At 41.0% G+C, this 22,518-nt stretch overlaps 1 protein-coding gene across 2 annotated transcripts in view; it reads right to left on the bottom strand.

The window, feature by feature from the left end:
• Positions 1-1,082: 1,082 nt before the first annotated feature.
• mrps35 (mitochondrial ribosomal protein S35) overlaps positions 1,083-22,518 on the bottom strand; it is a 43,979-nt gene continuing 22,543 nt past the window's right edge. For both annotated transcript variants that reach the window (XM_086009095.1, XM_086009094.1), the window contains 2 exons: positions 21,859-21,928; positions 1,083-1,576 (listed from right to left, as the gene is read on the bottom strand). In XM_086009095.1, the coding sequence (XP_085865221.1) occupies positions 1,298-1,576; positions 21,859-21,928 (349 nt within the window). In that variant the 3' untranslated portion in view covers positions 1,083-1,297. The remainder of the gene's footprint in view (positions 1,577-21,858; positions 21,929-22,518) is intronic.

Here is a 22,518-nt window from a genome sequence, read left to right as displayed (position 1 = left end):
CCCCGACTTCAAAATATATCCCCATTCCTTCATCGTCGCTGGGTCAAAATCCTGGCACTCCCTACCTAACAGCATTGTGGGAGGACCTCCACCTCAGACTGCAGCAGTTCAAGGCGGCAGCTCACCACCACCACCTTCTCAAGGGAAATTAGAGATGGGCAATAAATGCTGGCATTGCCAGCAACGTCCACATGCCATGAATGAAAAAAAAAGCAGTGATATGACTCCTCCAGAATAGACAGGGGAGCAGGATGTGGCCCAAGAACACGAGTGTGTGCCCTTGAGTGAGCTATTAGCCAATCACAATACTGACTCGTTTATAAGACAACCCCCCTCCCCCACTTTCAAACCCCAGTGACCTAAATTTCAACAACCATCACCAACATCATGGATTTATATAGCACTTTTAATGTAGAAAAAGTCCCATAGCACTTTAGAGTCGGAAGAAAAAAAATGTATAGGTAAAAAGGAACGGATGGCATATAATGGGGACTTTGTGTTAAGGGTAAGATCAAAATAATGGGTTTTGAGAAGGAATTTAAAAGATGGATGTAGGGATATTTGGAGATGAAGTAAGGATGTTAAATTTAATACACTGGAGCGCAGGGGTGATGGGTGAGTGGGACTTAGTGTGGAACAGAATATGGGTGGCCGAGTTTTGGATAACTTGGCAGTTTATAATGGATAGGAGGCCAGCAAGGACATTGGAGAAATCAAGTCTAGACGTGACAAAGCATGGATGAGGGTTTCAGCAACATAGGGGCCAAGGCAGGCAACGTTGCAGAGGTGGAGACACGTGGTCTTGGTGACAGAAAGGACGTCTTGGGGTTTGAATTTCAGCTTTGGGTTGAGCAGAACGCCAAGGTTTGGTATGGATTGATACAGCTGGAACAAGTAGCGGGTGGTGGATAAAGTCAGTGGCAGGGGAGTGGAGTTTAGGGCAGAAGCAGGATGACAAGGTTTGATTCAGCCAGAATGTGTACAGGGGTGGTGGATAAGGTCGGTGGCAGGGAAGGGTGATTTAGGGCAGAAGCCTAAATGTCTAGCCTTATACGTGGATATACATAGTAAATAAATTAATGGAAAAGGAAAGCCCAAGATTTATTCACAGAATTGAAATACTATCAATACATGCACATTTGTGGAGGTAAAAATCAATTTGTTTATAGAGATCAACATTTAACACTTCTCTCTATACAAGATGCTTTATTTGAATACCTGTCAGTTCATCAAGGTTTTTGACAAAGTCTGTACAGTGCCAATATACTAATTCAATATAAATTGATCATGTCCTATTTCATAGATCATGCTGCAAATTTAGCAGTCTTTTTACAGATTCTTTGTACTGTAAAATGCTATATTCCGTTTCCCCATCATTTTTAATATTCACCACAGACTTTTTGTAATCTTGGACTTCTGGGGAGTTAATTACTTCTTCCTTTGGAACTGATGGGAATTTTTCAGCTTCTTTTATTCTGAAGATCGTGTCCAAGGCACTTTTCTCAGACTGACTGTTCTCCCAAATATATTCATCCATGTCAGCTTCAGTTTTGTCCGATTCCCATATTTCATGTTTCTGGGAAGTAAAAAGACAGAATAGTATTTGATGATGGTGTGATTGCTTTGTGTACAAGGTCAGGTTAGCGGTTAAGAATTCGAGACCATGGACAGATTCTGAGACGCAAAGTATTTCAATATCACCTAAACAGTTTGGAACATATGGAGGTAGGTTTTCAACTTGTTACCCAAGCATAAACTGGCATTGTGAATTGGCCACCCATAATACCAACCACCTGATTTTCATTTCCAAGGCCTGTTTTATGCCCAGGCAGTATTGAAAATATACTATAATCGCCAACAAAAACACTGGACTAGTGAGTGTCTTTTCAGTTCCAACTTGGTAACAGAACCTAAAATTATTGAATAAAACAATCTAGAAGTACTGTAGGAGGTGGTCAAATTATAGGTTGAACTAGAAGGTTGATTATTTAAAATGAATTAAATTAAACTCACTGCTGTGGTGCAGATGACAACAATGAACATGCAAATGAACTAAAAGCAGAACTGTGATTTAATAGTCTTGCAACTGATAACAAACATTGTGCGAGTGAAGATGAACCTATGGCTGAATTTTGAAGACCCATGTCTAGTTGAATGAAAGGCTTCTTCTCCTTAGCGTTGTATTTATATAAGCTTTTATGTTACAGACAGAAGTTAGTACGATGCAGGCAGTTTCTGGTACATTTGCCCAAGTCAGTAAGAAACCAATGAGAGGATTATTCTCTACAATTTTGACGATGATGGACTTATTTGCAAGCATTAGGCTAATTGTCTAAGATGATGTTAAAATAGTAGTTTAGGTATTTAACGTTCACTGAAATTTGAAGAAGGCTTTTTAGAGAGATTAGGAGAAAGCTTTTTGAAAAGGTTTTTGGAGAAGAAAAAAATCAATGAAAGACATAATTGGAATCAGAACATTCAACACTTTAGCTAATTTGCTACAAAAGGAAACTTTGTGCTATCCGGCACCCACGGGACCGAGCTGCTGCCGTTGCCTCAAAACTGCCGTACTCTCCAGAGTTAATGTTGAGAGATACGGAGATTCTTATCTCCGTATTTGACAACAAACACTGTTGCTTAGCAACAGCTTCTAAACACTCGGGTGTGGCCTGCAAGCTCTGTAGCTGAAGCTGTTGCTATAGCTACAGACCTTGCACAGCTTGACTGTTCAAACAAAGCAAAAAGAATAAAAAACGGCTGCTGATTTTTGCCGGTGGCTCCAGATTGCCGGATAGCTCACCTCCAGATAGCACAAAGTTTCCTGCACATGAAATGAGGTTGCAGAGGACCTAAGCGGCAGTAGCATCAGAGGAGGCGGCACCTCCGACGATTTCAACAACAAAAACTGAAGAGTGACGTTACAGGACAGCAGGTAGGTGATTGGTGGGTGAGTATTAATGTTTTTTCTCTCTAAGCTATGACAGGGGTTTAAACTAGGAGCAGGAAACTATAATGCACTTTATTAATTTATAACTTAACTAGTTAAACTAATTAATATAACCATAAATAGTCATTGAATAAAGACTTTAACTAATTAAATAAGGTTAGACTAAGACATGGCAGGGCAGGTTGTGTGTCTGGACTGCAGTATGTGGGAGTTTGCAGGACGGTCCCGAGTGAACATGTCTGCAGTAGATGTCTCTGTCTCAGAGTCACTGAGCTGGAGCGAGAGTTGGAGACACTCCGACACATAAGGGAGGGGGAGGAGCATTTGGACAGTTTGCTCCAGACTTCGGTCACACTTCGTAGGGGTGTTCAGGATCAGAATGGGGTTGGTGTGACCAAAAGTGTGCAGAGTACTTGCTACCTGTGAGGATAAGGATAAAGATTGTCAGAAGGACAGCCAGAATGCAGACCATGGCATTTTGGAGCAGGAGGCTGTCCTAAGAGGAGGAGGAGGAGTAGAAGCATAATGTGGTAGTTGTAGGGGATTCTATAATTAGGGGGACAGATAGCATCCTTTGTAAGCAAGATCGAGAGTCCCACATGGTATGTTGCCTACCTGGTGCCAGGGTAAGGGACATCTCGAACCGGCTTAAAAGGATATTGGAGAAGGAGGAGGAGGAGGATCCAGTCATTGTGGTCCATGTTGGGACCAACAACATGGAAGAGTAGGCAAGAGGTCCTGTTTGGGGAGTACCAGGAGCTAGGAGCTAAATGAAAGAACAGAACCTCAAGGGTTATAATATCTGGATTATTACCTGAGCCACGTGCAAACTGCCGTAGAGATAAGCTGATTAGGGAAGTAAATACATGGCTAAAGGAGTGGTGTGGGAAAGAGGGGTGCCACTTCATGGGGCACTGGCACCAGTATTGGGACAGGAAGGAACTGTACCTTTGGGACGGATTCCACCTGAACCGGTCTGGGACCAGGGTCCTAGTGGAAAGGATAAATAAGGCAGTCACAAGGACTTTAAACTAGTAAATGAGGAGAGGGCTCATGGGGAAATTGCAGTACAAATAGTTCAAAATACAGTACAAATAGTAGTTCAAAAACAAACGAAAAAGAGAGTAGAGTAACAGTCAGAAATTGTGCTTTAGGCACTACAGGTAAAGGGAAAACTAAAAGATGTAAAGCGATTAAACCAGGAGAGAAATAAGAAACATGCGAGTAAAACATTAGAGCTGAAGGACAGGCTAGGGTGTGTGGCCCAAATAAGCGTTCTTTATACAAACGCACAGAGTATAAGGAATAAATTGAATGAACTGCAGGCACAAATTCAAATTGGAGGGTATGACATGGCAGCCATTACTGAAACACGGCTGCAAGACAGTCAGGACTGGGAACTAAATATACCAGGTTATAAGGTCTACAGGAAAGATAGGGAAAATGGCAGAGGGGGAGGAGTAGCCTTAGTGATTAAGGATGAAATCATTTCAATGATCAGAGAGGATTAAAAAGAGAGGTAAGCAGCCAATGGAGACCTTATGGGTTGAATTAAGAAATTGGAAAGGATCTAAGACTGCAGTGGGAGTTGTGCATAGGCCCCCCTGCAGCTCTGAAGAGCTAGAATGTATAAATGCAGAGATTAGGCAAGCGTGTAGCAAAGGCAGAGTGGTTTTAATGGGGGATTTTAACTTTCATATAGATTGGGAAAAGCAGACTAGCATCTGTCAGAAAGGTAGTGAATTTCTTGAGTGTGTCCGGGATATTTCCTACAACAATATGTCCTAGAGGCAACAAGGGGGCAAGCCATATTAGACTTAGTAATGAGTAATGAGCCAGATTTAGTTAACAGCCTAACTGTGCGTGAACATTTATCCAATAGCGATCATAACATGATCGAGTTCAATGTAGAGTTTGAAAGGGAGAAACGCGAAGCAGCTTAAAAGATTCTAGATTTAGGTAAGGCCGACTTCAACGGGATGAGGCAGAGACCGTCCACAGTAAACTGGGCAAATCTGTTAATGGGTAAAACGACAGAAGATCAGTGGGAAATGTTTAAAAAAAGAATGTAATGCGATACAGAGCCAGTTTATACCCCTAAGGGGCAAGAGCTCTAATTGCCAAAAAAAAGTCCGTGGACAACTAAAGAGGTATGAGACAGCATAAAACGAAAGGAAAGGAAAGGGCATACAAAAATGCAAAAAAATAGCAGATTCTGGCGAATGGGACAGATACAAACAGCAAAGGGTCACAAACAGATAGTAAGAGCTACAAAAAGAGTGTATGAAAAGAAACTTGCAAGGGATATCAAAATCAATACGAAGAATTTTTGCAGTTACATTAGGAAAGAAAGTGGTCAGGAGCAATGTTGGCCCCTTAAAAACTGAAAGCGGTGATACTGTCAATGACAATGGGGAAATGGTGGACATGTTGAATAATTACTTTGCATCAGTATTTACAGTAGAAGGGGATAGCATGCCAGAAATCCCAAAGAAACTAATATTGAATCGGGGACAGGGGTTCAATAAAATTAACGTAGGCAAAATAACAGTAATAAAGAAAATAATGGCACTAAAGAGTGACAAATCCCATGGGCCAGATGGTTTCTATCCCAGGTTTTTAAAAGGAAGTAGGTGAGTACATTGCAGATGCCTTAACTATAATCTTCCAAAGTTCTCTAGATTCAGGATCTGTCCCTTTAGATTGGAAAATTGCGCATGTTACTTCACTTTTTAAGAATGGCAAGAGCGGGAAACCAGGGAATTATAGACCAGTTAGCCTAACATCTGCTGTCAGAAAATTACGAGAGTCTATAACTAAAGGATAACACCTCAAAAATTTTCAGTTGATCAGACAGCCAACATGGATTTGTGAAAGGTAGGTCATGCCTGACAAACGTGACTGAATTTTTTGAAGAGGTGACTAAAGTAGTAGACGGGAATTTTTTGAAGAGGTGTCTAAAGTAGTGGACAGGAGAATGTCTATGGATGCTATTTATATGGACTTCCAGAAAGCATTTGATAAAGTCCCACTTAAGAGACTGTTAACTAAAGTAGAAGCCTGTGGAATTGAGGGCAAATTATTAACCTGGTTAGGAAATTGGCTGAGCAGCAGGAGATAAAAGAGAGTAGGGATAATAGGTAGCTACTCAAATTGGCAGGACGTGACTAGTGGTGTCCTGCAGGAATCTGTGTTGGGGCCTCAACTATTCACAATAGTTATTACCAACTTAAATGGTGGCATAGAAAGCCATATATCTAAAAGTTGCCGATGACAAAGACAGGCGACACTGTAGATGAAAGCATAAAATTACAAAGGGATATTGACAGATTAAGTGAATGGGCAAAACTGTGGCAAATAGATTTCAATGTAAGCAAATGTAAGGTCGTCCACTTTGGACCTAAAAAGGATAGAACACGGTACTTTCTAAATGGTGAAAAGCTAAAAACAGTGGATGTCCAAAGAGACTTGGGGGTTCAGGTACATAGATCATTAAAATGTCATGAACAGATTGTAAGAATAACCCATTTGCTGTAACTTGACCAAACTTAAAAAGTTGACCAAATACCAGCATACTTCGAGAGACTGAAAGGTTCCTGTGAGAACAGGAACAGAGACTTTCTGCTAAAAAAAGTGAAAGGCTGCCAACCGTCTTTCAACAGATAAGGGAAACAGGCCGTCAAAAGGTTTTGTGGAGAAGAAGCTATTAGCTATTGAACTGTGAAGCTGTTGCAAAAATAACCCCAGAAACATCCTCAGACTGTGGAATGTAACTGGCCTTAAAGGCTCATAGATGTTTAATGGACTAGTAATAAGAGGGTCTGAGAAACAACTAATGACTATTACGCCATATAGTTAGGGACACGGGCGCAGTGGGAGGGTTGCCAAATATTGAGGTATAAAAGGTACTGTTTCAAGACACTCGGGTATACAGCCGGCGACTTGGTCAGTTGCCAGAAATCCTACGTCTTGTCACTGCCGGATTGACCACTCGCTGGTGTTAGTACGTATGTGGTGTTTTGCTTAAGCTTAAAGTGATAGCTCTGTGTATGCCGAGTTATAATTGGGAATTATTATACGCTACATAACTGTCGGATGCTTGGTAAAAAGGAGTTTCACAGACTCATTGGGTCTTGTGTTGTCTGTTCGACGGGTCGGAACTTTGGAAACTGTTTGACGGGGCGAGGGGCGATTTCCGCACGTCTTACAGACTTTGGCGCCTGAACAGGGACCCGTTCAGAGCAGACAATGGCAAAGACAATGGATGAGTTAGTCACTAAGTATGTGACAGGGAAGTTGCCTCTTCTAGAGAAGTGGATCAGAGTCATTATAGACGTTGATGATCCAGTATTGGAGGCTGAACAGTGGACCCAAGGGTCCACGTGTCAGCCAAGGGTAAGGAAATCTGTTTGGTTATTGGCCTATCAGAGGCAGGTTAAATCTGATGACAGGGTAAAGATCAAGTTAGGAAGAGAAACAGAGGCAGAAAGGTAATGCAGAAACAGGCTCGAGGAAAAGTTGGAACAGGAGAGGTGCTGTAATAAAGAGTACCTCGAGAGCCAGTGCATAAACAATCAGAATCAGTGTGACGTGTGGTCATTGAAGGAAGCAGATCAGAGACATCGGGCAGAGCAGGCAGAAAAGGTCATGGAAGACCTGAAGTTTGCGTTTAGGGTCACCCAGAAACAGGCTCTAGAGGAACGGAGTGCTCTGGGGACCACACTGAAGGTAAAAAGCAGATTAAGGAAAGGGAGGTAAAGCATAAAGAGCAGGAGAGAGAGAGAGTGGGAGATAAAGAGGGAAAAAGATCTAAGTTGCAGGCTAACCAATCTGAAAACTCAGCAAAAGGAGGAAAAAAGTGATTTGGGGAACCAGGAAAAGCTGCTGAGACAATTTGGAGAAGGAAAAAAAGGAAACTTAAAAGTTTTACCAACACGGAAGCTATTAGCTTCTGCATCGAGACGAATAAAATGCAAGATTTGCTGAGTGAAAGGAACCTTAAAGGATGCTGGAATTGCAGTTTGTGTGAAGGTGTGTGTTAAATAGTGTAAGTTTTCCTGACTATGAATTTTAAGAAGTTACAGTATTCCTTTTGTTTGAAAGTCTGTCATTGAAAGAAAGTATCTGTTGTTTGTTTTAGCTCCACCCACTTTTCGGTGCATGGAGCTAAACGCCGTTTAACCCTTTGTTGGAAGCTTTAAGAGAGTGTGCATGTGTTAAATATGTTCATTTCAATTTAAGATTGTGCACCTAGAAGTGGGAGAAACTTTGTGATTTGCATTTTAAGTTAAAGCCTGTGGATATATTTTGACTGCAACGACTTGTACAGCAAACTGTAAATCAGGCAGTTTGTTTTACAAAAGATAAGCTTCAGCCTTGAAGTTATGGTTGTCATGGTTTCTGATCGTGTCAGGTAGAAAATGAATCTGGACTTTTTGAAAGTACTTTGTTTTAATTGGATTACAAAAATTGCTATGGTTTGATTTTATTTTAAATCAATTTGAACATTTACAAAGCACTGTCTTCTTAGTTTGGTTACTGCAAGTCTGAGACGCCCACTTTCTAAGTTTTTGACAAGTAGCCTATGGTGAAATAATGAAAGGAGAAAAGGAAAGATTCTGTCCCTTTTCTACTTTCAGTGTAGTGATGTCTGAAAAAAACTTGTATGAATGTTTCGAAGCTACAGGTTGAGGGAATCTCCTCCGTCTTTTTCAAGTGGTACTGGTTAGTTTAAGATATTGGTTTGAATTGAATTGGAGTTACTGAGGTTAATTAACCTGTTTAAACCAGACTTTCATTGTGGCCAAGGTGAAATTCTGGTTGGTGTAAATTGTGTGAAAGCCTCTAGTTCTGGACGTGAGGCAATCACATCAACAATTGGCATTTAAAAAATTTCTGACCAATTTCAAGTATGTGTGACACCAAGGGAAAAAAAAAGGAAATGCTATTGTTGTGTGTGGAGTTGTTTCACAGAATGTTTGTGTCTGATGTTTTTACCTGCCGAAGTGAATTGATCAGAATCTTTGCAAGTTTTAAAGGCACAAAGATTTTGCAAAAGTAAGTTTTTTTTATTGACGAGTTTTAAATTTACTTGAAAGCTGCGAGAAGCTGTGTGACACAAGCTAACATTGATTAATGGTATCTGGGTTTGTCTTCTTTTGAAAAAAAAGTTAACTAACCTATTAAATTGTGAAAACCCAACTGTCTTTTTCGATCGGGAAAGTTTAAAAAAAAAATTTATGCAAAGTGACGCAATTGCGTGCGTCTGACAATTTGCTCCGCTGCAAAGTAGTTAACCCTTTCCGCTGACAGCTGTTTTTTTTAATTTCACCACACAACTTATTACTGAATGAAATTTAAAGATATTGGACATTATTAAATTTAAGTTTCTTAATTTTAAGTGAATAGTTCCTCACATTGACAGAAGGGAATCAGGAATTGCCAAAATTAACCCATTGGGCTGGCAGGAAAGTTTTTCCTTTTAAGCAGGGGGCCAGATGAGCGTTGATGGTGCAAGATTACCAAGTGGGTAGAAGGCTTCCCGTGCAAGTCGGTCACAGTCTCTTGGACAGCCAAGACCGTAGTTAGGGAGGTATTTTCCAGATGGGGACTTCCTCGTGTGGTAGAGTCAGACCAAGAAAGTCATTTTACAGGTCAGGTAATGCAAGCCACTCTGAAATTGCTTGGAATTGAACGGAATTGGCACGTGACCCACAACCCAGTCATCGGGAATTATGGAAAGAATGAACTGTACATTAACATTAGCTCTGCGTAAGGAATTGAATGAAAACCCCACCAGGTGGGATGAGGTACTTCCCTTAATCCTTATGTGGATACGTAGTAACAGATCCAAAGGAACAGGTCACTCCCCTCATGAATTGGCAACGGGGAGACCCATGCAAACCCCCCCCACACCTGCTGGTCCCCATGTTAACTGACAAGCAGGTTAAGGAGGTAACTCGGGACAAATTCTTGAGCGACCTCTGGGAAACTTTGAAGGGAGGTACACCCGAGGGCCGCCCACAACGTTGGGAAGGCACACCATCGCAACCGATTACACCTGGCTCCGAGTAAACCCCAGGAGTGAGAAGTAGGGAGCCAGGTAATGGTACGAAACTATGCAAGGGTGGGAGTCTTTGAACCCCTCCACAAGGAGCCTTATGCATTGTTGATAAAGCCAGTCCCATGGTGTATGCGGTTCAGTTACTTAAGAAAATTAAATGGTTTCATATTAACCAGCTGAATCTTTTTCAGCCCAGTAGCAGGTCAAGAAGACAACAAGCCACAATTATAAGCATGGTGAGCCAGATTTATCCTCTCCAGTGGGATGATGCAGAGGGGATGCCCAACAGGGAACCCCCAACCAATGATGCACCCTTGTTTGAAATGGCACCTCCACAGGTACAGTATAATCCAAATGAAGGTGGACAGGGCATGTGAGCTGCAGAAACCTCCTCATCCCCAGGTCCGGAACCACCTCTTGTCCGCAGACGAATCCAACAGACCCCTCCTACCCCACGGCAGCGTAGTAAAAGAAATAAAAAGACACCCTTGAAGTATCATCAGTGGTAGGAGTCAAAAGTTGCCCAATGCAGAAAAAGAAAAGTAGGATGCCCCATTTTGTTCTGTTTAAAAAAAAATACATCAGTAATGAGAGCCTGAACTAATGGGTGTACATAGGATGCAAGGCCAGGAGTAACTCTCCGTTTTTGTCCCTCATCAGCACAGGCAAGAAGATATATAAAATGAATGAATTATTCTGGCCAATGATTGGGATTCTGCTCGATCTCGAAGATTCCACGTCAGCCTATTTGGCATACTGGATCAACACAACTATTTTCCCTAAAACGGGGAATTACAGACTGGTAAGCCTGACATCAGTAGTGGGGAAAATGCTAGAGTCCATCATAAAAGATGTAATAGCAGAGCACTTGGAAAACAGTGACAGGATCAGACAAAGTCAACATGGATTTACAAAAGGTAAATCGTGTTTGACTAATCTACTGGAATTTTTTGAGGATGTAACTGGTAAAATAGGTAAGGGAGAACCAGTGAATGTGGTGTATTTGGACTTTCAGAAGGCTTTTGATAAGGTCCCGCATAAGAGATTAGCATGTAAAGTTAAGGCACATGGGATTGGGGGCAAGGTATTGACTTGGATAGAGAACTGGTTGGCAGACAGAAAGCAAAGAGTTGGAATAAACGGGTCTTTTTCCGAGTGGCAAACAGTGACTAGTGGGGTACTGCAGGGATTGGTCCTTGGGCCCCACCTATTCACAATATATATTAATGATCTAGACAAGGGAACTAGATGTAATATCTCCAAATTTGCAGACGACACAAAGCTGGGTGGGCGGGTGTGCTGTGAGGAGGATGCTGAGAAACTCCAGGATGATTTGGACAGGTTGGGTGATTGGGCAGAAGCATGGCAGATGCAATAGGACGTGGATAAATGCGAGGTTATCCACTTTGGAGGCAAAAACAGGAAGGCAGATTATCTGAATGGCAATAGATTGGGAGAAGGGGAAGTGCAACGAGACCTGGGTGTCCTTGTGCACCAGTCGCTGAAGGTAAGCATGCAGGTGCAGCAGGCAGTTAAGAAGGCAAATGGCATGTTGGCCTTCGTAGCGAGAGGGTTTGAGTACAGGAACAAGGATGTCTTGCTGCAGTTGTACAGGGCCTTGGTGAGACCACATCTTGAGTATTGTGTGCAGTTTTGGTCGCCTTATCTGAGGAAGGATGTTCTTGCCATGGAAGGAGTTCAGCGAAGATTCACCAGGCTGATACCTGGGATGGCAGGAATGACGTATGAGGAGAGATTGGGTCGATTGGGCTTGTACTCGCTGGAGTTTAGAAGAATGAGAGGGGATCTCATTGAAACTTATAAAATTCTGACAGGACTGGACAGACTAGATGCAGGAAGGATGTTCCCGATGGTTGGGGAGTCCAGAACCAGGGGTCACAGTCTAAGGATAAGGGGTAGGCCATTGAGGACAGAAATGAGGAGGAATTTCTTCACCCAGAGAGTGGTGAACCTGTGGAATTCTCTACCACAGAAGGCAGTAGAGGCCAATACATTAAATATATTCAAGAAGGAGTTGGATATATTTCTTAAGGCTAAAGAGATCAAGGGGTATGGGGAGAAAGCAGGGACCGGGTACTGAATTTGGATGATCAGCCATGATCGCATTGAATGGCGGAGCAGGCTCGAGGGGCCGAATGGCCTACTCCTGCTCCTATCTTCTATGTTTCTATGTAACAGTTCAATTGCAGTTGCCCCGGAGACACCACCCCGGGACGCCACTCGAAACATTACCCTCCAGTAAATCAAGAGTGATTGCGAAACTGCGTGTTCAGGGATAGTATGGGTTACCACTTATGAGGTCCAGGAAGGTAGGGGGGTATACATAAAATGAAAAAATCGCCCCACCGGGCCAAGAGTATGCTTTTTACAAGCAGAACCAAGTGACCATTCAAGGTACTATCAGATAGGGAACCCTTGGGGAAATGTAGGAAGCCCGACCTAATCCCGAGCAGTGGGAGACACCCTATTATGTTGGCCCCGATGGTGGAAAATTCATGAGGGAATTTACGGATGTGTAAGCCCAAGTAGGGTGGCAGATAAGTTCCAGATTTGGATGGCTTGTCCATGATTGAAAGGGATGTATGATGTTTGTTCACCATAAAGCCAAAGAACTCTTATCAATAGTATAGCAACGATTAGCACCTATCGCATAAGGGGATGTGGGGATGGAAGTGCGGTTATACATGCCATAAAATTAAGTTTGACCAAGAATCCCTTCTCCTATGAGTAAAAAACAATCCCAGGAAAGACAACATACAACCCAGGTCACGTGCCCCAAACATACCCCGGGACTGACAAATGGGTTAGTGGTAATCCCAACTCGGATGATATTGTACCATGATGTGCATCACGAGGTGGTGCCAGTAATATTGAATCTGACTGAGGTGGGACCACTGAACTGGTGCAAACCAGAGACAGCGCGGTTATATGGGAGGATGATGCAGGAGTTAATAAAGGGATTTTGGGAGAGAGCCAGCACAACATTGGCGGAATCGGAATTAGAGCCGTTATATTGCAAGGGCTCAGGGGATGGTAATGAATTCAACGATAACTGGGGAAAATAGTATAGAGATCACTGAAGAAAATGATTTTGGTTACGAGATTAAAGAGAACCATATCAAAAGGTGACTGGGTCTGAAATGATGCAGCTACTGTTTTTAATACTGGAACCTCCCTGGTTAATAGCCTTGATTTGGCTAATTTGGATCAATCCGTAAAGGCGGTTAAAAATTGTTTAAGTGAAATTTTGAATAAAATGAATGGTCTAGAACAGTAGGAATTGGTAGAGGACCAAATTATGACCGTTCATCTGCAGGATGTGGTTAAATATTTAGGATCCCATGCTAAAAAGATAAATCAAATTTTAAAGGAGGATTGAAATGCCTCTACTGAGGCTGCGCAAAATGGTGTGTGTAATGTATGCATCTTGGTTAGTGGAACAAGCCCGTGAAAACCTGCAGAACATTGCTGAGGGGAAGCTCCCCTTGTGGGTGACTGGCCAACACCCGAGGGCAATGTCCACTTACCAAGAATGGGTGTAAAGTCAGGGGGTTGGTACAGGTGTACCCGGTGAAAGATGAATGTCATTTGCAGGAACAAAACCACCATCCTGTTAGGGATGGTATTATATTATCCCATTTTGCCTGAAGAGTCGTCCCCAAATCCTCTGTTCCATGAGGAGAACATAGGAGTACGTCAGGGAGATCACTTAATAAGTTATGACAAACCCCCGCAGTACGTGACCCGAGTGGATGGGACCACATGGGTGGCCCCAGATCTTACCGGGTGTGTTCAAACTCTGGACACGTTCATCTGCCCTTATGACGTGGTAGAACACGCAGCCCCTGCGTGCGGGTTTGATTGGGATGGGATAGAATGAACTGCACCATGAAAGTGATTGCAGGACAGCATTTCCCCATATGATCTGTGTACCAAGGGAAGGGTGAATATTGTGTCACCACTATGCACCGGGAATACCAGTATTACCTGTCCTATTGCGGCGGGAACTTTTTGTTTTACCCCAGTCCAACCGGAGGCACCTGGGGCGCGGGTTTTATTAAGCATATATTCGCATAAGCAAGTAGATATCGCTATAGAAGATGAGTTAAAAGAGCAATTACACCAGTAAGTAACTCAATTTGCTATGACATTCCACCTCTGTCAGAACACCTGGTAAAGTTAATGAAACAAGTTAGTCAGTCCCAAAAGCACCATTATACCCTGGCTCAGAAAAATTATGAACTGCGTAAAGCAATCCTTAAGGTTGGGGACGATTCGCCCTGGCGGGATATCGGTATGAGTATGGAGGTTCCTTCCTGGATAAGAATGATCTCCCATGCTTTGGTCATTGTTCAGTTGGTAATTGTGTTATGCTTACTAACAATAACTTGTCAAGTCAACAGGAGACGCAAGCAGCAAGAGTGGATTAAACTGTTGCAGAAGACGTTGAAGGAAGAAGACAACGCCTACAAGTTGTAAGTGCCTGTGACCCTTGATTTGGGTAGAGTCACTTGAGGGTGGACTTGTAAGAATAAGCCATTTGCTGTAAATTTTGTTGCAACTTGACCAAACTTAAAAAGTTGACCAAATACCAGCGTGCTTTGAGAGGTTCCTGTGGGAACTTGTGTTCAATGGGTCTGAACTTTGGAAACTGTTTGACGGGCGAGGGGCGATTTCTGCACAGATTAAGTGAATGGGCAGAACTGTGGCAAATGGATTTCAATGCAAGTAAATGTGAGGTCATCCACTTTGGACCTAAAAAGGATAGAACAGGGTACTTTCAAGAGACAACGTGGGTCTCTCTACACACATCACCATCTAGCAGATAAATATCTTTTTCTACCTTGCCTATCATCGTTTACTTGAAGCGCCTTCCTTCCAATTCGTTCACCCCAGAAAACAGGAGATTATGAGCTGCACTCATAGCCAATGTCAATGGTACTCTGCAATTTGTATCCTAGATGATAAGTCAGACTGGTCCTGACAGCTATTCCTTCAGAAGTGGCCAGTCTTCAGTGGTGCTCCCCCTAATAGCTTGGCTATCCTGACTACTACTACTACAACAACAACAACAACAACAACAAGTATTTATATAGCGCCTTTAACGTAGTAAAACATCCCAAGGTGCTGCACAGGAGTATTTTAAGACAAAAAATTTGACACCGATCCACATAAGGATAAATTAGGGCAGGTGACCAAAAGCTTGGTCAAAGAGGTCAGTTTTAAGGAGTGTCTTAGAGGAGGAAAGAGAAGTAGCGAGGCAGACAGGTTTAGGCAGGGAATTCCAGAGCTTAGGGCCTAGGCAACAGATGGCACGGCCACCAAAGGTTGAGCGATTATAATCAGGGATGCTCAAGAGGGCAGACTAGGGTTTATATCATAATTTCTTCATTATCGCTAGGTCAATATCCAGCAATTCCTGACTTAACACCATCATGGGAGAACCAAAACAAGGACGGCTGTAGTCCAAGGAGAAACCAAACGCAACATTCTCAGGAAAACTAAAGACAGGCAATAAATTCAGCTTTGTCATCATCCCAAGAACAAATTAAAAAAAACTTGTAATATGTTTTAGTGGAGTTTTCTTAAAATTTTAATTGTAGAAATGTATGTCTTTAGAACTGATTAATAAGCTAATTATTCACTTTTTCTCCATTGGTATCCAATGAATGCTTGAATTAAATTTTAACTATCAAGCAAAGCAATCCAAAATATCAGAATCTAACTTGAAGTTAATGGAAATTCATGTACCTTCTATAGAAGGGTTAAAAGCCGTTTTGAGCACTGAATTTTATAACATGCATTTATACAGCACCTTTAGGTAAAACATGTCCCAAGGCACTTCACAGAGGTGCAAGGGAAAAAAATGGATGACAAGCCAAAGGAGATACTGAAACAGGTGGTTAAATGCTTGGTTAAAGAGACAAGTTTTAAGGGGGCATCTGGAAGGAAGCGAGCAAGGTGAGAGGGGTTTAGGGAAGAAATTCCAGAGCATGGGGCTAGGTGACTGATGGCACAGCCATCAATAGTGGGACAAAGATACACAAGAATCTGGAGTCAAAGGAAGGAAAGTTCAGGGGATAAATAGGGATGGATGGAGGGAAGAATTTAAATGCAACAATAGTAAATTTGAGGCACTTGGAGACTGGTGCCAATGTAGGTTTGTGACGATGGACGTTGTGGTGTATGTAACCTGTTCCACCTTAAGAGAACTACCTTAAGAGATGTACTACTTTCTCTTGGCTGCTGTATACTGTAATACCGGTGGTGACCACACCGGTATATAAGTGTTGTGTAGGGATTTGCTGGGCAGTTCAGCCCTGACCTCCGAATAGTAAAGACCTGTTAAAAGTTATTCTTGTTGTCTGTGTCCAGTGATTGATCATAAGCATAACTGGGACACAGACTCAACAGACGTGATAGGCAAGCGGGACGGTGCAGGACAGGTGACAAGCAGCACAGCTTTGGAGATGGGAGAGAAACTAGAAAGAGGTAGAGATTCAGGACTAGGGTATGGTGTAGATTCCAGGGAGATTTGGGCAAGGAGAGGCAGCAAAAGCAGCAGAATGGAAGGTCTTTACCTTGGGTGACAAAGAAACCCCTTGCACTTCTCATTATAGGCGAGGGTGGAGGAAGTAGGGGAGAATGGTTTAAAAAGGTGGTTGGTCGTGGAGAAAAGCTGTTCTGAGCACGGCATTTTATTTTCCCAACTGCTTCTCACATTTCATTTCATCTTACCTTCATAATAGTGAATATTATTTCCTGAAATTTGAGAGGTTATGGGAGAGATATTTATAATAGTATGCTCTGCTACAGTACAGTGTATGTATCAAACTGTGTTGCACAAAAAAAAATCCAGCTATCAAATGGTTTAACAGTGACTCTACTAATCTAAAAAAGGACAAAGAATGGAGATGGCATTTTCATGGTTTTGATGAAAGCACCGTGGCTATGAATATCCGCACCCACCATCACCGAGGAACAACCTGCTGACACTGTGCAGAACGGTTACTTGGATGTGGCACTGAAGGAGTGACACAGGTCACCATCTTCAACAGAGGTGGTGTAAGGGGGAAAAAAAACTTATAAAACCACTCGGGGGCAGCATAAACTGTCAGCAAATCTCAATAGACAAGTCACTTCACAGTAATTCAATATTTAGTGTTTTGTGAATAAATTCAGATTTGCAATTCATCACTTTTTAAAAGAAGTGCACTTCCGCCCACCCCCACAAAATACCTTTTCATTCAATGACGCCAGACAAAAGGGGCAATCATGCGGTTACGTGAAGTGCTTTCAACTTTGCAGCTACACAAAAGCAACACTATGGATGAGAGTTTCCACATCTGTGCCCGCCAGTAGTCAGCTTGCCTGTTCTTTAAAATTAACTAAGTGAAACTGTGGGCGGATGAGCACACAGGTGGAAAACCCGGCCCGTAACTTTAAAGTTGAGAGTCTCTAACTGACTCAAGAATCTAGCAGTGCAAGAACCCCTGGCAGAGGACATCTCATATTTCTATCTACAGCACATGGATATATCCCTAGTACCATCTCAAGTGTTTAGATTATTCGATGGATTTGTAGGCACTTCATAAACATAAGCAGAGTCTTTTTTAATGTTTTGAGGAAGCAGGCATGTCCACCTATTCTCTTTAAACATAAAAAGATACTGTCTGGGAGTAGATATTTGCATATGTAAACACGTATGGATCGCTTTCCTGGCAAATAGTGTGCGATTCACACCCAAACAATGCAACAAAGGTCTTGTTGGCTGTGAATTGCATGCTATACCTATGTTGCAAGATTGGTAGTACACTATAGCAAGCCAAAGGTTAGGCTGCAGTTAAAGGTTTGGGAAACGAAAAGCAAAAATTATAACACTGGCAAAAAAAGAGAATCAATTGCACCTAAGTCCAAGTAATGAAAATCTATATGTAGTCAGAAACTTGAAGCAAAATACTGTACCATGCAGAAATATTTTTAATAATGAACTAAATATGTATTCTACTAAAGTTTAAAATAGGAGATATACTGTAGTACCTTTAAAGTCGATTATGTTTTCTATCACTACATTTGTATGGACAACTTTTTATTTTTTATTTTTATTTTTTTTAAAGTGTATATATTGATCATAGGTTACTTCTGTCTGCAACACTGCAGTGGAGGGAATAAAGACAAACAGCCAAAACAAAACTAAGGTACAACTGAAAAAAACAAAAGGAGACATGAAATGCACAAATTGCAAATCCAATCAGTAGCATTCAATTAATTTCAAAAGATAGTAGTGAGTTTTTTCAATCCTTCTCAAAACTGAAAGCCAGCAACTGTGCTCGAGGTTTAAAGTGTGGAACTAACATATACATTATTAACATTTTTCAAGTGTAAAACCACCATCAGTTTGTTGGTAGTCCACTAAAAAGATGGTACACTCCAACTTTAACACAAAGTCTTTTCTGCCTTTGTTGATAAAAAGAATACATGAGAAAATAAAATAAATAAATTGCATTTATAGAGAGCTTTTCATGATCTTGGGATGTCTCAACATACTTCAGTCAATTAAGTACTTTTGAAGTATAGTCAGTTGTATTACAGGGAAACACACACAGCAGAGTCCCACAAACTGCAATTAAACTGTTTTTTTGTGATGTTGGTGGAGGGTTAATATTGACCAGGACACCTGGAGAACTCCTCTGCTCTTCTTCGGATAGTGCCATGGGATCTTTTACTTTCATCTAACAGGACAGATGGGACCTTGGTTTAACATCGCATCTGAAAGACGGCACCTTAGACAGTGCAGCACTGAAGTGTCAGCCTAGATTGTATGCTCAAGTTTCTGGAATGGGGCTTGAACCCAGGGACTTCTGATTCAGATGAGTGTGTGCTACCACTGAGCTGGCTAAAAACCTAGCCTTAGCCAACTGATCTCAACACTTTCCTGAAAGGGAAGTACCCATGCCTCACTGCAGTGTCAAAGAAAATGGTTGGTAGAACCCACAAGCTTGGTCTCATACAGGAGCTGGATTCATTCTCATTTGCAAGAGATGTATACTCTGGGGGTAGAATTAGTAAAGGAAAAAAATGATTGGCCAAGGTTTGGCGGCAGGAATATAGGAAGAGGTGGGTGGAGAAAGATATATACCTCATAGTAGGGAGTATATTCATAACAAAAAAACTTCCATCCACCATCAAGCATTGAAATTCAGTGAAGTGGAAAATTTAAGGTTTTATTTTTAAAATGGACTTCTTTGGCACAACACAAATTGAACATATTTAGCTGTTTCAAAGAATATTCAGGATATGGCCCAACAATAGTCTAAACCTTGAATATTTAAGTGGTAATATCCAGGTGTATGAATTTGAAATAAGATATACAAATGGTGGAAGACCTCATAATTGGTGCCCCTATATTTATTACAGTCGAATGCCCGGGCACAGAGACATGAAATTGCTTCACTGAACCTCAGCTCATTATCCACCCCACTCCCAACCACCCCAATGCAAGCAATGAGCAAAAGGATTGCCATTAGATGGTGAAAATTCTTTTTACAATTAGGAATCTTAAATAAATTATATAGGAGCTATTTCCTATGATTACTTAAAGCCAAGGGGATTATAGGGCTTTATGCCCTCAACTTCTTCAAAATAACCCAACACAATTCAATAGAAATATCACTTTTTCTTTTAAAAAAAGGGTCCGATACAAAGTCACTGACATTTGGCCAAGATTAAATGCAGGCTTTAACTTGGAATCTCAAGTTACTGTTTAAGGCACCTACACAAATACAGACAGTGTTTTCAGCACATTAATGCGGTAACATTACTCAGTTGTGTATGTCACAGAAAAGGCTGACGAGAATGTAAAGCAGCAATCCATGTTTTAGGCTAGCACGACATTTTTGTTGAAATTACAGAACTGAGCAATTTCACACTGTCTCATTCCATCCTTCCCAGAGAGTATGAAAATGACACAAGAATCTTGTCTAAGTTTCATGGAAATATTTTTTAAAGTTCAGTTTATTGATAGTTACAATTCAGTCCATCTCCCAACACTCGCTATTCATGCTCACAAGAAAAGGAAACTTCCATTAGCGGATCCACACCACTTATGAACCAAAACTTTTTAGGTGTGTAGTGAATGCACGTCTCAGGGCTGACAATCGACTGTTTTAATCACTGTGTTACACCAGATATAGTATGGTTTGCCCACAATATACTCCTAATCTCTCCAATAAGCAGAAATACACCATGCCAGCAGACATATACTTCAGGCTAAACTACAAATTGTTTATTACAGGAAAGATAAATATGTAGAAACATGAGTAAAATTGCAATCTTTCACCATTATACTGTTCCAAAGTCCTAGCAGATCTCCTAGACAGATATTCAGCATGAGCCCACGATGAAAAGCTTTAAGTGAGAAATGATTTCTCATGGAGTTCCTATTGGGCCTGACATATAGCAGCACAGCAAAATAGGAAACTGAAGACCAGCCAAGTTATATGCCTCTCCTTTCTTCAATGTCCAAGCTGGCACAATTGAACTCACAACGGTCTTCTTTACAATCAATAAAAACTGTCCCAGTTCAAATTACTTCCTGTAAATAACCTGATTTTGTTAAGTAAATAAGTCAAGCACGGTTATTGAGTACGTTTATTTTTAACTTTAGCTATTACCTTTATAAATTCAGAATTTACACCACTTGACATATTAAAATGAAGCCTATATCTTGCAAGAGAAAACCAACCAACTTAGGTTTCTGTAATCTGAATATTTGCTTAAAGTATTTACTTATATATCACAAACTAGCCCTTGCATTTGAGTATACTAATAGTGATATTCCATACACTGGCAATAATCAATAAGAAATCCATTCTCCCATGGAACACCATGTGGGCCATGTTCTCATATTGCATTTTTTCCAATCACACAGTAAAGTTACACTCCCTACAGCATGTTGGTATTTTGTTAACTAGGCAATCAACTCATGGATTATGACTACTGATTCTCATTGCACAGCTTACTACAGTAACTAATGTCTAAATAGTGCAATTATTTAACAGTACTCATGCTCATGAAAGTGTAACATCAGACAGATGCAGCTCCTGTAACACGTTTCAACTCATCTTTAAGCTAGTTGGAAAGAGATTGTATTGACCATGGAAAATCACATGTCACAGTGCTCATTAATGTTTCACAAAAATCAAGCACAATTAGAACTGATTGACACCTCCATTAACTATTGATATTAGATCTGAAAGGTAATAGAAAGGCAGCCATTTCACCAAAGGCTTTCCTGTGTATTCAGAATACAACACACACACACATGAAAATATCAGATGACCTAGTGTCCCCATCTAAGTAACATTATAGTCAGAAGAATGAAGGGTTTGCCTACCGTTAATAAACAAGTCATCTCCTAATCTTTCACCAATAGTACTCTGCTGGCATTGAAAGTTTCCACCTGCTACCAGCGTAATGGCTTTTCTTATCAGTAATAAAAAGATTACAGTGTTCAAGCACTGACAGTAATGGGGTTTTAAAAGTGTAAAATGATAATGAACTTAGAAGCACATCATGAGAGAAAATAAATGCTAACCCTGGAACTTTTGGTACTTAGCATCAAGTAGTTCTAGCACAAGTAGATTTCAAGCCAGATGCAGAGTAACATTCTTTTAAGTAGTTAAGCTAGCATTTCAAGATAAAAATTAGTAATAGAAGAGGTGAAAAAGCTACTTTTTTTGCATTATACACAACAAAAAGAAAGTGAAAGGAATTATTAGTTCAATATATCAAATGTTGATCACTTTTCCAAAATATGTTCACTTACCCATGATTCATGGTACAAAACAGTGAGCAAATACATGGCATAATCATAATTCTGCCGTCGCAGTGGGCATCTAAAAGAAAAATATTCAATATATGTAACTTGCATACAGTATTAACGTTGTTTTAAAACAAGTTAAGCTACTCTTTTCAACCACAAGTTTCTTTCTTTTATTCAAAAATAAAGCTATCGAAGCATACTGAAATATGTTGCCATATATAGTTCCTAAGTAAGCAGCCCAGCTAAGTGACAAAGCTCATCAAGTAAAGACAGGCTCACTTTCTGGTTAAAAATTCAATATTCTGCAACTGAAGGTAATATTTTCTCCACTTCTTCATAGTTCAATTTCTCTCCTTATTTCTGTGGTTTTGCTTTTCATTTTTGTCTTGCCTTGGTTTGTGTTCTTCAAATTCAAATTATCCCTTTCCTCATTCGATTCCTTTATTCATTCTTTAGTTAGTTACATCCTACAACAACTTGCATTTTCACAGCACTTGTAAATGTCCCAAGGTGCCTAAATGAGGAGAAATGCACACCAAGTAGTAACAGGAGAGTTAAGAGATGAGAAAAATCATGGTTGAAGCAATAGATTTTGGAGGAAGATTTTGATGGTAGAGAGTTAGCAATGTAAAGCTGTTTAGGGAGTGCCAGAGAGTATGGCCA

This window comes from Somniosus microcephalus, chromosome 16 (assembly GCF_052327205.1).
Source record: "Somniosus microcephalus isolate GS21.2 chromosome 16, FLI_Smic_1.0, whole genome shotgun sequence".
NCBI classification, from domain to species: Eukaryota; Metazoa; Chordata; class Chondrichthyes; order Squaliformes; family Somniosidae; genus Somniosus; species Somniosus microcephalus.
Note: the sequence above shows the minus strand (reverse complement) of the source record. Positions and strands in the feature narration are given on the sequence as shown.